The sequence below is a fragment of the Maudiozyma barnettii genome (assembly GCF_903064755.1).
Source record: "Maudiozyma barnettii strain CLIB 1767 genome assembly, contig: KABA2_03, whole genome shotgun sequence".
Taxonomy (NCBI): domain Eukaryota; kingdom Fungi; phylum Ascomycota; class Saccharomycetes; order Saccharomycetales; family Saccharomycetaceae; genus Maudiozyma; species Maudiozyma barnettii.
Genome location: NW_024545240.1, coordinates 573,509 through 589,464, shown reverse-complemented (window position 1 = coordinate 589,464; position 15,956 = coordinate 573,509). Strand labels below are relative to the sequence as shown.

Here is a 15,956-nt window from a genome sequence, read left to right as displayed (position 1 = left end):
AAGACCTGATATATTTGATCCGTCATGTTCTCGGAAATTAATCGGTTAACAACTATGCTTTCACCACATTTTTGACTCTTAATGGCAGATCCCTTCTGAAGCTTGGCTGGGTTTTATTATTAAGCATGCTGGGTTATTTTTGCCTGCCTTCAGTTTTTCGGGTAAAAGAAGCTTCCCTTCGCTACGCCTCACTGAAATTTGTTAAAAAACCATCGCTGGGTTTGTATGGGCTGGTTTCGTCTAGGACAAGGTGAGGCGTGTTGAGGCGAGGCGTGCTGAGTTGAGTTGAGGGACACCACTGTCACTAAAAGAATTGCCATGGCTGGAATTGATTAAATAAATAGAAGAAGTTACAATAACTTCAGTGATTGAACATATATGTTTTGGTGTAAAAAAATTAACCAGGTGTAGACTTTAGACAACCTGTATGTAGACCAAAATATTTCGTACTGTTTGGAATTCTATGAGATAATGGAATTAATTTAAATAAAAAAGAGGGCTTGGGTCTTTGGATACTTACTCTATTAATAAATCAATTTAATCCGAATTGGGAAATAATTATGCCCATTTACACTTAATGAACTCAACTTGGAACATTGTTTAGTCCAAGAAGTACTTTATTTTATTAATATCAAAATGATCAATCTCAAACTATATAAAGGGTCATATATTGTAATGATTAAGTTTCTGTTCATGTCTTAATTTCATCATGTATTTACATATAAAATTGTTGCAAAAGATCATACTAATTCACAAACAACAAACACATACACAAATATATATACATAAAATGAGATCATCTGCTTCTGTTACTCTATCACTTCTAGCTTCCCAAGCCATCGCTTCTACTGGTACCTTAGATTCTACTGATGATACTACCCTGGGCTTAGTCAACAATGTTGAATCCGTCTCTGATGTTTCTGCATCAGCTGTCGTTGCCAGTACCGCTGTTGAAGAAGCCACAGCTGCAATTGCAACAAACTCTGTATATCAAACAAATGCTATCGCTTACTCTGTAGTTGAAGGCTCTATTATTGCTACCGAATCCGAATCAATCATTACAAATACCTACAACTCCAGATTAGTTCAAACATCTAATGTTGTCAGTCAAGTCGCTCAACAGTACGCTGACCAACCAAGTTATACTATTGTTACTACTGATGAACAAGGCCGTACCACTACCGAATACAAATGGTGGGTACCTGCCTCCACTGCTACCGCCGAACAATCTGTAACTGATTTATCCCCTGAAGCGTCTTCCGTTACATACTCCCCATTATCGGTTACCATTCCAACTGCTCGATCATTTTCTTCTTCTGTTGTAGAAGAAGATGAAGAAATTTCATCTGTTTCTACTGCTTCTTCTGATTCAACTACTAGTACATGGGCATACGGTCCCGTCACCACTGTTACATCTGTCGATGCTAATGGTAATGATTATACCTCTACACTATGGTGGGTTCCATCCACCACTTACACTTGGGCTGGTGAATCATCTGTCGATGCTTCTGTTAAGACTGTTGAGAGCGTATACGTCTCAACTTCGAATAGTAAAAGAGTCACCCGTACATCTACCTATGAAACAACTATGCTAAACAAAGCTAAGGAAACTGGTAGTAAAAACTCTACCGTATCAGTCCATTCCAACAGTACTAATGGTATTGACCACTTGACTGCCCTAAATGGTCTAAAATATGTTGCTTTAGCTGCATTCTTACTTTAATTTTAAGAAAATTCCGCCTTTCTCAGAAACATAAAAATTATATTCCAAAATAACGAGACATTTCATGAACAGAACTTCAACTTTACGATTCTGTTTTCCTGCATTTTTTCTGTACATTAGATATATAGACATACATAATTAACTTATAAACAATATACAACAGATATAAAAAAATATAAACTGCATAAATAATATAACATTTTAAAGTTTAATCACATTATCAATCTATTTAGTTACATGAAACATTTCTTGTATTACTGTCATACCGATGATGGGAGAAAATGTGTGTCGCTTCTTATTGACTATACATATCGTATAGTGTGAGCCCGGAACAGGTTATTTCTTTGCTCCGAGAAATTCTCGTTTTCACTTTTTATATATAATAATATATAAAAAGGATACGGTATGACTCCTATATAGAAACCATCCAAAGTTTCAGTTCGACCGTTTCTCCACAGGGACAGATAGTTTTCTATATATTTAGTGATAGAAGTATTTATTTTATTTTAGAAAGTTCTTCAGTTGATTCTAATTAATAGAGCAAGTAATATATTCAGTGGAAAGTGCGCTGGTAACACTTACCATTATATAAAAATATATCTTCAATCCCCCTTTGAAGTTCTCGAATTATTAATATATCGAATCATATTGCTTTGTTGCTTTGTGACTTATACTTATAAGTTAAGTAAGAAAGTTTTTATAATCCCTAAAAATAGAAGCCAATAAACAATAAGTCAACGATTTTTTGTTTGTAATCCTTTTATTTGATCCATTTCATTATTATAGAAAGAATGGTCCTATTTCATGCTAATGCCCACATTTTTCAAAATGATTTTAATTCAGTGACTAGTGTAGTCTTTAACAAATATCCTAATCCCTATGCAAATCATGTATTGTCTGTCGATACGATAGATAGAAAAGTTGATGAAAATGGAAATCTTCTAACTACGAGACTCATCCGGAAAAAAGGTAAATTACCTAAATGGATAGAATATATTGTAGGATCAAGAATTACTGAATCCTGGATGATTGAATTTACTATGGTTGATCCAAAAAAGAAGATTATGAAAAGTTTTAACAGAAATATTGATCACGTAAGATTGTTGCAAGTGGAAGAATATACTACATATCAATACGACGAAATCCCAAAACATACAGTGGTGAACAGTAAGGTTAAATTTACTAGTGGTTTCCATGTAGGGATCAGAAGTAAAATCGAAAAGATGTCCCTGAGTAGATTTGAAAGTGGTGTTGAGAAGAGTAGGTTAGGAATGGCTTTAGTGATGAAAAGAGTAGAAGAGCAAAGAAAGAGAACATCATTACAGGATATTATATGATCTGGTGAGAGTTTTAGAGGACCTAATGGTGAGTTAAAAAAAATAACACCTTCCAATACAAATACACATATTTTAACCCTCTATTTCTCTCTCTGAATTCTAAATCTGTCTCTATATATATACTACATACATCTTATTTATTCATAACAATATATATTTATTTTATTTCGATCTTGAATACGCAGAATAAAGCAACTGTATAAAAAAGGTGTTAAACGGAGGATACTTATCTGAGGGAATAGGTTCATTAGCCTTCTGAGCTGACGTTTCCATTGGTTCTCAGTTTACGGGTGTTCAGATTGGTCACTGTACACGGACGCACCTCTTTAAATTTTTTGCCAATTTCCATTTTTTTTCAGCAAATAATAATTCAATGAGAACAAAAGAGCTTACTGAAGTTTAGCATCGAATACAAACCATTGATAGAAAAGGTGGTTGTTTCATTTATAATTTTATTATATACTTCTCAACTATTATTGCTTTTGATATAAACAAAACATTGAATTCAAAAAGATCATAATAATAAATATACAGCATGTCTTGGGACGACGAAGCTATTAATGGTTCTATGGGTAATGATGACGCTGTCCTAATGGACTCTTGGGATGCGGCTGGTGATGATGAACCAATCATGGATTCCTGGGATGCTGAAGAAACTACAGAAAAGAATCCAGAACCAAAGAAGAAGGAGACAAAGCCTGCCGCTAAGAAGGCTGTTAAGGGTAAAGGTAAGCAAGGTGGCAGCGACAAGGTCCTGATGGAAATTGACACATTGGATGAAAAGACTCGTAAGGAATTGATTAAAAAGGCAGAAATGGATTCTGATTTGAATAATGCTGCCGATCTATTCCAAGGTCTGGGAGTTGCCGAGAAACACCCAAGAGAATTGGCAATGGAGAGAGATGCTGAACGCGCTTCTCTTTTGAAACATGCTGTTATGACTAAAGATACCCCATTCGAACAACATCCTTTAATTTCTAATGCTGAAACGAAGAGAGACTATCAAGATTTGAGAAAATCTCTCGCTGCTGCTATTGTTCCTTTAAATGAAAAATCTTCCCTAAATTATTCATCTTCTTTAACCATTGATTTAATTAAGGATATTGCTAAGCCAATGTCTATCGAATCCATTAGACAAACTGTTGCTACTCTAAATGTATTAATCAAGGAGAAAGAAAAGGAAGAAAGACAAGCTCGTCTAGCCAAGGTTAGAGGTGGTACTGCTACTGGTGGTGCTGGTAAGAAGAAAGCTAAGGGTAAAACTAACCTGGGTGGTGCATTCAAGAAGGACAATGATTTCGACCTTGATAGTAACAACTATGATGACTTCGGGGATGACGATTTCATGTAAGAGGAATGTGTCAATGATTAGAAATTGATTTTTTTGACAATAAATGCATACCAGAATATAGAAAAAAAAAATTCATCAACATATGTAGCAAAATAGAAAATAAATATAAACAAACAAACCATATAATTGGTTTCACGTTTTAAAAAAGTTATATTCTGAAAATAATACCAAAAACCTTAACACCTAGTAATTACTGATGTTTGTCGATCAAAAAATTTGATAATTTCGACATTGGCTGACATCCCGGCACATTTTCTAGAGGTGTGAACGCCATTTACAGAAAAAGTTATCTAAAGATTTAATATAAAAAGTTTAAACCCTTCGTATTAAAACTAACATTTATATTATAATGTATGATGCTAAATAATAATAAAATGACAGGCCAAAAAGGCAACATCATTTATGCAATAAAATATTTTATTTTCGTAAATGATTATTTATCTATGAGTTTTTATTATTTGTTACTTCAGGTTCTATTGAACTGTCTTGTAAGGAATGATCTTTAGGTTCGTTAATATGCTCTATCTTCTTTTGACGTTTAATGATCTCGACATAATTGAAAGGAATGTAGCCCATGGAACCACCTTTCGTCCTTACATTCCACCATTGAGAAGGTTTACCAAAAGGATCTGTTTTAGATATAATTGCCATTAAATCTCCTTTTTTTAAAGTAATTTCTATCTTGGGATTTTCTGGAACAAAATCATATATTGCTCTGGCAAACTCCAACTTCGATGGATCAATAACACCTTCGTAATTTTCACTCAAACCTTGTTTCTTTGGACTATTTATATCATGTACCCTTTTAATCAGTTTATTTAAGACATATGGAAATCCAAATACAGCTAGAAAAAATACTATCAAAGGTTTTAAGGACATGCTCCTTCTCTTTTTTGGGGTTTCACCAGTCCTAGTAAAGTGGCCGAATTCCCCTACCAGAGGACTTTCACCATCACGTATTGATCTTTGGGAGTTGATATTTCTGCGTTTTAATACCTTTCTAAAGAGTTTTATTACATTAAATACCCCAAACATTCCACCTAGGATATCCTTCAATTTTGTCACTTCCTCTGCAAAAGATATTAAGGTAAAAAAAGAATTATATGTAGCCATGTAACTTGATTCCAGCATTTGAGCGAATCCATTTATTGTTCCTACCAAATTTTCTAATAGTTGAAATGTAGCCCTAGTAGACTCAGCCAACCCTCCATTTGGATCTCCGTTTATGTTTTCTCTGCTTCCCATGTAACCATTGTTATAACCGTACCCCGGATAACTGTGATTGTTAAGGTATGATCCAATACCGTTGTTCATGCCATATGTAGAATTCATGTTATATCCATAACTACCTCCTAATCCGTAGCTTGATCCCAACCCATATCCTATAGAAGACTGTTGATTAAGTCCATAGTTAGAACCTCTATAATAAGGCGTATTCATCATGGAACCAGGCGAATATCCAGGAACTGGTGGCGGTTGAGACACCCCATTGTTATCATTATTATTGTTATTGTTAGCTATTAAACCACTATCTATATTGTCAACCCTCTGGTCATTAGGTTGTTGTGGATCGTTTGATCCTTGCTCAAAGGGTTCTCCCTGATATGCGTTGGTGTTTTGGGATGATTCCCATGGTTTGGGTCGCGGTATGGAAGTCATTCTTTGTATATGTATTAGTCTATGATTATCAAAAATGGTGACCACTAAATACAAATATTTTATCTATTTAACTGTGTATAGTATCTACACTTTACTGATGAACTTTTCTTCTATAGACTATATTCACCTTTAAGATATATCGATTTTTAATTTCAGGCATCGCTCGGAAAACTAAATGCGCAATCATTTGGTTTGTCAATTACAATAGAGGAAATATAAAGTTTATAAGTTTAAAAGAGTAGAAATTATCATTTACATATATTTATAAAGTAGAGGATTATTAAAAATGTGTCATGTAATTGAATGAGGGTATTATTGGAAGGTCCGTGAATATTGATGTATGTTTGATGCAGAGTACTATTCAATAGTTTTGCGTGTTTGATGATATTGGTGTTAGTTGGTTTAATACGTTAATGAGTTTTGGGTTTATAAGGATTATCTAAATTATAATAATGAAATAATATAACAAAAGTAAAAGCGAGTGTAAAGTTTTAGGATAAAATGGGGTCATAATAATAATAGTAGTAGAAAATTGATGTATTTTTTTTTTAAAAAAAGGAATGTGTACTTGTAGTACCTAGTAGACGTTGTATTTGACTATTTTTGAATTGGAATGTGAAGTTGTAAACCTTTTTTAGGATTTCTTTTGATTAGCTGTATATGTCCTTTCAGTGGATAACTTTCTTTTTCATCATCAGCTTCATATTCTAGAGCATCACCTTCATCTGAATCTGAATTATCGAAAGAACCTTCTTCGTACTCTTCAATTAAATCTTCTTCGTTAGACGATGCATTATTCTTAGAAGAAATAACTAAGCTTGAGTAGTCAGAATTCTCTTCTATTCTTCTTAGATCAACACTTGAGATTCTTGAGATTCTTGAAACTTTTGGTAGTCTGAGTGTATTTCTTTTAGGCTTTCTGGTTCTTCTTTTGAAATTGGGAATATCTACTGGAGCTGAATCCTCGATTGATATATTTTGATCAATATAATTCAATTTCTCCAGGACTTTCTTGTAATCATCAAATTTTTTTTCTAACATTTTTACTTTCTTTTCCATTGATCTATTCTTTTTCGTGGTAGTAGATCCGGTTTCAGAATTAGAGTCAGCAATGGAATTATCTTCAGAAGCACCTGTCTTTTGTCTTAATAGTTCAATTAAAAGGTTATCTTCTGTAGTACGATTGACATTCATGGAATTTACCAATTTTTCATTCTGTAATTTTAATTCTTGAATCTCAATTTCTAAATATTTGATTTTCAAATCTAATTTAGAAGTGTCCATTTCTTGGGCAGATCTAAGATTAGAGTTTGAATTAGATACTGAAGATTGTGAGTAAGGAAATTGTTGCTGATGGTGGTGGTGTAAATGCTGTGAGTTTATGGCTGGTGGTCCATGAACACTTGGTACAGCTTGTTGATCAAATAAAAATTCATAATCAGTAGATGTTGAAGAAATAAAACTAAATCTATTACCTGGTTTGTTGTTTAATGTAGGAGAACTGATATTACCGCCATTTGAGCCAATATTATGTGGATTTCTAGAATACTTTTGATGAGTATTCATATCGATAAATCCATTCTTATCGATTGGAAAATTTTCCACATTCAGTAACGAAAAATCGTTAGGAGTATCATTATTATGGATTTGAGAATGAAATACTGTTGAAGTATTTGATACGACTCTATCCTTTTCAGACAAAATATCTTTCTCTTCGTCATTTCTTTTCTTGACCTCTATTTCTCCTCCGTGCTCGTTTTCTAACGTCGATCCACCACTTACAATGGAGTTACTTCTCAAAGATAATTCAACTAATTTATCAGGGACAATGGGTTCTGGTATATTATTGTCTTTGATATTTATGACATTCGTATCTAGTACTTGAATTTGTATGTTATTCTTAGAACTCTTTGATTTTTTTGTTTTCGTTTTGTTTAGTTTTTGCAGATTCTTTTGTTGTTGTTGAATTTGTTCCAAAGTCTCTCTGATTAACATTGAATTATCTGTGATAGTATTTGATGATGATGATGATTTTGTTGTTACTGTAGTTGCTGCAGGTTTACCATTATTATCTTTTGTCGACGCGGCTGATTTCAATAAAGTTGACAACAGTGGTAAATTTGTCTTCTTTTGAGTTAAATATTCAGATTTTAACATTTTAGGTCCCATATTATTATTGTTATTATTATTATTATTTGATGTGGATAAATTAAATCTAATAGGTGATATCGACCTAAAAGTTTCTGAACCTCGTCTTTCTCTTGATCGACCAGATCGAGCGTAATCATTCAATTTCGATAAAGATGTCGAATAAAATCCACTAGAATTATCCAAATTTAACTTTGTAGGAGACGATAATAGTGATTGAAAAGCAGAACTATTCTTGGGATCATCTAAACATAAGGCAATGGGTGACATTTTGGGAGTCAGTTGCTCTGATCTCATATTCGGTGAATTCATCATTGATAGTTTGTTAGTGAAAAACCCCCAAAATACGATTTGATTCTTTTCGTAGACTCTGATCTACTTCCTAACGGTATGTATATCGTGGAATTCTATTGATTTTACGATTAAATGTTTTAAAACAAGCCACTCAAAGTTGTTATATAAATTTCTCAGATGTTCATAAATAACAAAGAATGGTACAGAAAATATAAAATAAATAAATAAAATTTTTAATTATATTCGAACTAAACTAAACTCACACAACAAAGTTATTTTCTTTAAGAAAAAAAATTAGATGAATCGTTGAACCATGAAGTTGTTTAAAAGATCAAGTTCATAGATCCACTCTTCTTCTGATTTGTTAATATTCTTGGTTATGTATAAATGTTTTTATTTTATTGTAAAGAAAGATGGAAACAGAGAAATGAGCAAAAAGTAATATTTATTTATTTATTGTTGATCTTTTTCCATTTTCGGATTGATCCCGTAGTTAACTTTATTGCCATTTTCGTTACATTACCTTTCCTAATGTGGATTTCGTGCATCATTTTTTTTCTTTTGCCCGGGCGTTTGTTCTGGCTAAAGATATTGTTTCTTCATTCACTGAAAAAGATCATATTACCAGTTGAGTTCAATAAGGCCTCTCTATCTCTCTGTCTCTCTCTTGTTGTATTAACACAGTACTATTCTATTGTTATTATAAAAAGTAGACCCTGATTAGGGTTTTCAGATCTAATGTTTCTGTATCTTAAAACATTGAAAAATGATGAAAAGCTCGTATGCACTCACTGAGTCAGTTATACGTCCATCATTTTTGTAATTAATTGTTTTGTCAGATTGTTTCTATATAAGTTATATTGTTCTTATATGTATATGCAGGTTTAGTGATTTCACGTCATTCAGAAATACAATGACTGTGACAAGTTTAAGAAGCTTCATTAATTGTCCTTATATGATAGTCTCTCTTTTTGTTTTACTTATTTTGTGATATCCTATATGGTATTAGTTTGTATATTATTCTGATCCTCGTTGATGATTGTATGTTGTTTAATCTTTCTGTCTCCCTTTTTCCTCTTTTTATGTCTATTTTGTAATATTATTTCATTCCTTTCCACCAAATGATCTATATTTTGGTATATTTGTTCTCTATCCCTTGAAGTTATAGGTATATTGCTCTCTATTTCTTTCAAAGTTATACTCTCGTCACTTTCAACATCATCATTATCATCGTCATCATCATTATAATCCTTCTGTGATTCATCTTGTTTGTTTTCATCTGAGTGATGTAAAAGGAAATTGATGTTAGCTTTCTGAGATATTTTATTTGACTCTATTTCAGGTTCTTTCCTATTTCGTAGTATTCTTTTCTTATTTCTACTATTAAAACTTTGAGACAACAAGTTTGTTTGTTTTTTACCATTTCCAATATTTTCTTCTGGTTCATCATCTTGATCTTTGTTAACATTTACATCTTCAGATTCTGCGTATATTTCTGACGAAAGAGTTATAATCTGATTGAGAGATGAAAGTAAGGCAGATACCATACTTTTCTTTTTCTTTTTTGTTGATTCCTTGGATATCTCTCCCTTCTCTCCCTTCTCTTCATTCTCTTCTTCTTCCTCTTCCTCCTCTTCCTCCGCTTCTTCCGCTTCCTCTATTTCTTTTCTATATTTGTTATTATTATTTTGTTCGTTTGAATTTTCATCATTATCATCTTCATTATGGTCGATATTTTCTTTTGAAATTTTAACGTTTTTAAATTTTTTAATGTTTATTTTGTTCTTTTTCTTATCAATAGTTGACAATAATTTATTATTTCCATTTGTATTATCATTCTTTCCGACATTTGATGTATTTTTTCCTATATTTAAATCTATGTTACCCATATTATTTCTCTTTCTTAAATATTTCTAAAACTGAAAGAGAGAAGAATCTTAACTTTAATAATGATAAATATGTATATGTGGAAAGATTCTTTAATAAAATAGGTCTATATCTGTATTGCAATAGTAAAAAAAATGAAACGACTAACAGTAGATGTTTTTGTAATAATTGTAATATAATAATGTGAATATTTGATCCTATATCATAACTTGTATGTAAATCACAGCCGTCTTCATAAGCAGGTTAGTACAATTCTTCCAAATGTGTATAATAATGTAGTTACTTCTTTACTTCCTACTATTCTGGTTTTTCCCCCTTTGTTTATCAATGGATAAGATTGTTTCACCTTGAATCAGTTTTTTCCTTTAATGTAAATACGTATTTAGTTACAATCAAATGTTTCTATTTTCTATTTTCTTTCAGTTTTTATTTTTTTTTCTATTCTTATGAGTTGATAGGACTCAAATCTCTTCCTTCTCGGTTTGTTGTTGTCGCTAATTTTTTTAAAAAAACAATATTGTTGTTTTACAGCCTGTTGAGCCTCTCGATCTGTCTATCTGTCTGCCCTCCTTTGCATAAGTTTGAAATGAAACAATGAATTAGAACAAGGCATATGCATCAGATGTATGCAGTATCGTTATATAAGGTTGAATTGGATGAGGTTTTCGACCCTTTTATCTACATTGTTAATCTAACTTTTTTTTTGTAATGAGAGAGGTAGTGTTTTGCTAATGGAAACCGTCCGATAGATGTATACATATTAGTGGATTCAGGATGTATCCACTTAATGTACGTGACAAGTAAGATTCAATTATTATATATATATATATATTTGTACGTGTATCGTAACAGTGTAAAGGAATGTCTTATTGTATCAGTGCCATTGAAAATTCTGTTGTGTATGGATCAAACAATTAATTATAAGCTTTGTCAAGAAGAATATATATAAATTATCTCTGTTAGTGATCTGTTTACATCATATTAAGTAAATTGTGATCACAGTTTACGCTGTCATAAGGAAAACAGTCTACGTTATAATACTATTATATTTTCAGTCAACTCTAAGTATAAAAAGAGGTTGAACTTGTATAGTAACGAGGCAAACTTAGTTATAAAGATATTTTATTATAATTGAATAGTTTCGCAATCTGTTCATTGTTATTTATGTATTACGTTCTTCTTATTTATATCTTGGCTATTTATCTATTTAGGTTTTTTAGTAGGGCTAAAATTTCTTATAATCCCCGAGAGAATAATAATTTAAAGGGAAATAAATTGATTTCTAATTACTAGCTGGTGTGTTCATAAAGAAGTGACCACGATAAAAAAAAGAAAACACCAAACTCATTAGTAGTTTATCGTATTTTCCATTACGGTTTTGAAACATATATCTAAAGCTAACAATGTTATCGATTAGTTGGCTGGCACTGCAAAGTATAAAAATAAGACATCCAATTATATTGGGAACCTCGATTCGTTCAATATCATATGGTCGTATAATATATCAAAACTCAAAGAAGACATTTATTCGTTCTCCAGCTCAACCTGTTTATTCTTCTTCACAGAAATCAAAGAAACCAAAGACGAAAGAAGATCTCGCTAGAGAACGATTTGAAACTCAAATAAATTCTAAGAATTGGTTCGTTAGATGGGGTGCTAAATTGAGATCGGATGAGTTTAGTAAGGGGATGACAAAATATATGATTGGTGCATATATCATTTTTTTAATATATGGTTACTATTTTATGAAAAAATTATATATTAAAGAAAATGAATTGAAAGACTTGATTAAGAAGCAAGATGAGGGCAAAACAAATGAATACGAAAATATAAGAATTAAAGAATTGAATGGTAAAATGAGAACAAGAGATAAATTAAAATTAGATCAGTATGAAGAGATGAAAAAGTCTGGTATTGAAAATTTTGATGGTTATGAATTAGAAATCACTGATCAAAATAAATTAAATAAAGCCATCTTACCTGCTCACGATACTACTCCTTTTTATGATTCAAAAGCTGAAGATTATGATAACGATATTAATATGGAAGAACGTGTCATTGGTATGGGTAGAAGACGTAAATGGTTGATGAAACATTGTAAAGGTGATGTTCTGGAGGTTTCATGTGGTACTGGTAGAAATATTAAATATTTAGACCCTGAACATATTAACTCAATTACATTTTTGGATTCTTCAGAACCAATGATGGAAGTTTCTCATAAAAAATTTAGAGATAAATTTCCAACTTATAAGAAAGCTGCCTTTGTGGTTGGTAGAGCTGAAGATTTAAATAAATTAGCAAAACAAACAGATAAGGATGGTAATAAAAAGGACGTTAAATATGATACTGTTATAGAGACATTTGGCTTATGTTCTCATGAGGATCCCGTAAGTGCTCTTAACAATTTTGCAAATTTATTAAAACCTGAAGGTAGAATTGTCTTATTGGAGCATGGTAGAGGTGATTACGATATTATTAATAAGATTCTTGACAAGAGAGCAAAGAGACGTTTAGATACTTGGGGTTGCAGATGGAATTTGGATATTGGTGAAATTTTGGATGATTCCGGTTTAGAAATTGTCGATGAAAAAACGTATCATCTGGGAACCACTTGGTGTATTGTCGCAAAGAAGAAAGGTGATATTAAGAGGAAAGATGAAATTGGATTCTTTGAGAAGTACGTTGGATCGAGTATTAAACAGAGAATAGATTCCTTTGAAGAAGTTGATAACACGATCGATTCATCTTCAAGAGTTCAAAAGAATCCGTCTGATACTGAAATAGATAGTAAATAGTATATATATAGAAGTATTCTTATCATGTAAATAAATGATATATCTTAGTTGAGTAAGATTGTTTTATTGATTATATATGATTAGTCGGATGATGAAAAGTCCACAAGGATCTGTCAAGCCGTTGGAAGCGCCAAAGGCAGTAAAATTATATATAAATAAGAAAATCTCAATCTCGAATTAAAAATGATGCGCTGCGAGGAATAGACTTGAAAATTATTCAACGAAGAAAAAAAAAATATCAATATGCATCGATGAAGCTCATCGTTACTCAAGAAAATCCCAATTTATATGAAATTTAGTTATACTAAGAACTTACACAATTACGTTTCTAGTAACATAAACTTTTTATCCCAGGTAGTTGAATATATATTAAAATAGTTGGAAAAACGTTAGTGGATGCTTAAAATATTTGGTTTAAATAGATATATCCACACCACCAAGATGTCATCGTTAACCAAATATGCTCCTCCAGCGAATCGTCATATGACCAAATTGGATAAATCTTTTTTTATAACTAAAGTTCCTCTATGTGTAATTGAATTTCCAGATCCTAAAAATATTAGTGTTTTCTCCAAAAAGTTTAAGGATTATATTTTAAGAATCCCCAGAATTCCTCATGTCATCAAATTGTCCGAAACAGTAAAGAATGGTGATAAAACATTGGCTTGTGATAATGGTATTGTGAGAAAAGGTATTCTCTTATCTGATAGCATATCAAATATGGATGATGTTGAGAAGAAATTACCTGTTGAGGCTAAAACATTTTTAAATGAACAAAATGCTACAATTAATCCTTACGAATATACTTTAGATTATGATTATTGGCAAGCCGAAGATATCCTAAGAGCCGTACTACCAGAAGAATATCTTGATGAGATCCCAACTGGCTTTACAATTACTGGGCATATTGCTCATTTAAACCTTAGAAAAGAATTTAAACCATTTGATTCCTTGATTGGACAGGTTATTCTTGATAAAAATACTAAAATTACTTGTGTTGTTGATAAGGTTAGTTCGATCGCTACAAAATTCAGAACATTCCCAATGAAGATCATTGCTGGTAACGACAACTTGATTGTTGAACAAAGGGAATCCAATTGTGTATTTAAATTCGATTTCAGTAAAGTTTATTGGAATTCAAGATTGCACACAGAACATGATAGATTAGTAACCCAATATTTTAAACCTAATGAAGTGGTATGTGATGTATTTGCTGGTGTCGGTCCATTTGCTGTCCCAGCTGGTAAGAAGGGATCTATTGTCTTGGCTAATGATTTAAATCCAGAAAGTTTCAAATATTTACAAGAGAATATTATTTTGAATAAAGTTGATTCTATGGTTAGGCCATTCAATTTAGATGGTGCTGAGTTTATTAAACAGTCTCCTCGATTACTAGAACAATTGATTTCTAGTTGTGATAATGGTAAGATTCAATTACGTTTGAAATCAAATAGAAAGAAGCATAAGAAAAACGAACATGCCAACGTTGTGGAGAACAAGCAATCCTCTCAGCAACCACCAGAATTTAAAGAGATTATAATACCAAATGAAATTAGCCATTTTGTTATGAATTTACCAGATAGTGCAATTGATTTCCTTGGTAATTTTGTTGGTTTGTATTCTAAGGATGTAGATGCTAATATTAAGAAGGTAATGCCATGGATTCATGTCCATTGTTTTGAAAAATATGGTAATGATGAAGATTTAAGTATGGAAGAATTATATAGTAGAGTTCATGCAAGAATATTAAAATCCATGGATACGAATTCTACAATTTTACCAATTGAAACTATGTCCTTCCATTTAGTACGTAAAGTGTCACCAACTAAACCAATGTTCTGTGTGAGTTATAAATTACCCGCCGAGCTTGCATACAAGAAATAAGTTCAAAATATGAGTTGTTATTTTTTTTTCTATATAATTAATATTATTACTCATAATTCATATTAGTATAATTAACTTCTAATGAAGTTTCTATATATATATTTCGTTATACATCTTATGAGGTCGGCGTAAACGGTTCCTTTCCCGATACCGCTCTTATAACGTAATATATTAAAACGATATTAACAAATAAGAATAAGAACTATTTGCAATCAGTAAAGAGATAGAAAAAAGAGGAGGTGCAAATGTTACTAGTGTTTTTGAAATTTCAAATAAAATCATGTTTATCCCTTAGTTAATAAGAAGTCCGTAATCGGTATTATTCAATAAGTTCATAGCCACTCCTTCTATTACAAAACCGTGCTTGTAACATTACAAATAAATATATACATACGTAAATATTCCCTTTTCCTCGTTTCATTTAATTAAATTTGTAAGTCGATTTATCATTCAAAATTAGTCATGTTGAATGACAAAAATTCCAGAGCAATATTGAAACTTGACCTGAAAGTGAAAGTGACTTCTTGCTTTTCAGATTATGTGGCTTCGTTACAAACAGCAGAAACTCATAGCGATATACAGCGAGACACCCTAAAGAAAACTGATAACTTAAGCGGGTACGGCAATGGAAGATGGGAGGTGAGGGATGGTACAGTTGACTCATTATGTGACCCTCTCCCACCAGGAAACATCACCGGACACGGCCCCAACCCCGTGCGCTTCCGTTCCAACAGATAAAAAAAGAAAGAAGGAAAGAACAAGCGAGAGAGAGAGACAAAATCCACTTTGAAATTCTTTCCCGCTCCTTCAGATTATGACTAACACACACAAATAGAACGCGGATGCTCTGTTTTTCTGGTCTTGGGGGGGGGGGGGGG

At 32.0% G+C, this 15,956-nt stretch overlaps 8 protein-coding genes across 8 annotated transcripts; 5 read left to right on the top strand and 3 right to left on the bottom strand.

The window, feature by feature from the left end:
• Positions 1-709: 709 nt before the first annotated feature.
• Positions 710-1,723, top strand: NCW2 (Ncw2p; the record flags this gene model as incomplete). The annotated part of the gene is made up of 1 exon (XM_041549727.1): positions 710-1,723. The coding sequence occupies one exon, from the start codon at positions 710-712 to the stop codon at positions 1,721-1,723; it is 1,014 nt and encodes a 337-aa protein (XP_041405661.1).
• Positions 1,724-2,514: 791 nt separating this feature from the next.
• Positions 2,515-3,060, top strand: UPS1 (Ups1p; the record flags this gene model as incomplete). The annotated part of the gene is made up of 1 exon (XM_041549726.1): positions 2,515-3,060. One exon carries the CDS (start codon positions 2,515-2,517, stop codon positions 3,058-3,060), a length of 546 nt encoding a protein of 181 aa, XP_041405660.1.
• A 535-nt stretch (positions 3,061-3,595) lies between these two features.
• Positions 3,596-4,411, top strand: HCR1 (translation initiation factor eIF3 core subunit j; the record flags this gene model as incomplete). The annotated part of the gene is made up of 1 exon (XM_041549725.1): positions 3,596-4,411. One exon carries the CDS (start codon positions 3,596-3,598, stop codon positions 4,409-4,411), a length of 816 nt encoding a protein of 271 aa, XP_041405659.1.
• Positions 4,412-4,852: 441 nt separating this feature from the next.
• PEX13 (peroxin PEX13) lies at positions 4,853-6,070 on the bottom strand (the record flags this gene model as incomplete). Its single annotated transcript, XM_041549724.1, has 1 exon — positions 4,853-6,070. One exon carries the CDS (start codon positions 6,068-6,070, stop codon positions 4,853-4,855), a length of 1,218 nt encoding a protein of 405 aa, XP_041405658.1.
• Positions 6,071-6,667: 597 nt separating this feature from the next.
• On the bottom strand, positions 6,668-8,530 carry MMR1 (Mmr1p; the record flags this gene model as incomplete). Its single annotated transcript, XM_041549723.1, has 1 exon — positions 6,668-8,530. The coding sequence occupies one exon, from the start codon at positions 8,528-8,530 to the stop codon at positions 6,668-6,670; it is 1,863 nt and encodes a 620-aa protein (XP_041405657.1).
• A 977-nt stretch (positions 8,531-9,507) lies between these two features.
• On the bottom strand, positions 9,508-10,401 carry KABA2_03S05962 (uncharacterized protein; the record flags this gene model as incomplete). The annotated part of the gene is made up of 1 exon (XM_041549722.1): positions 9,508-10,401. The coding sequence occupies one exon, from the start codon at positions 10,399-10,401 to the stop codon at positions 9,508-9,510; it is 894 nt and encodes a 297-aa protein (XP_041405656.1).
• Positions 10,402-11,802: 1,401 nt separating this feature from the next.
• OMS1 (putative RNA methyltransferase) lies at positions 11,803-13,194 on the top strand (the record flags this gene model as incomplete). Its single annotated transcript, XM_041549721.1, has 1 exon — positions 11,803-13,194. One exon carries the CDS (start codon positions 11,803-11,805, stop codon positions 13,192-13,194), a length of 1,392 nt encoding a protein of 463 aa, XP_041405655.1.
• A 396-nt stretch (positions 13,195-13,590) lies between these two features.
• Positions 13,591-15,078, top strand: TRM5 (tRNA (guanine) methyltransferase; the record flags this gene model as incomplete). Its single annotated transcript, XM_041549720.1, has 1 exon — positions 13,591-15,078. The coding sequence occupies one exon, from the start codon at positions 13,591-13,593 to the stop codon at positions 15,076-15,078; it is 1,488 nt and encodes a 495-aa protein (XP_041405654.1).
• Positions 15,079-15,956: the final 878 nt, after the last annotated feature.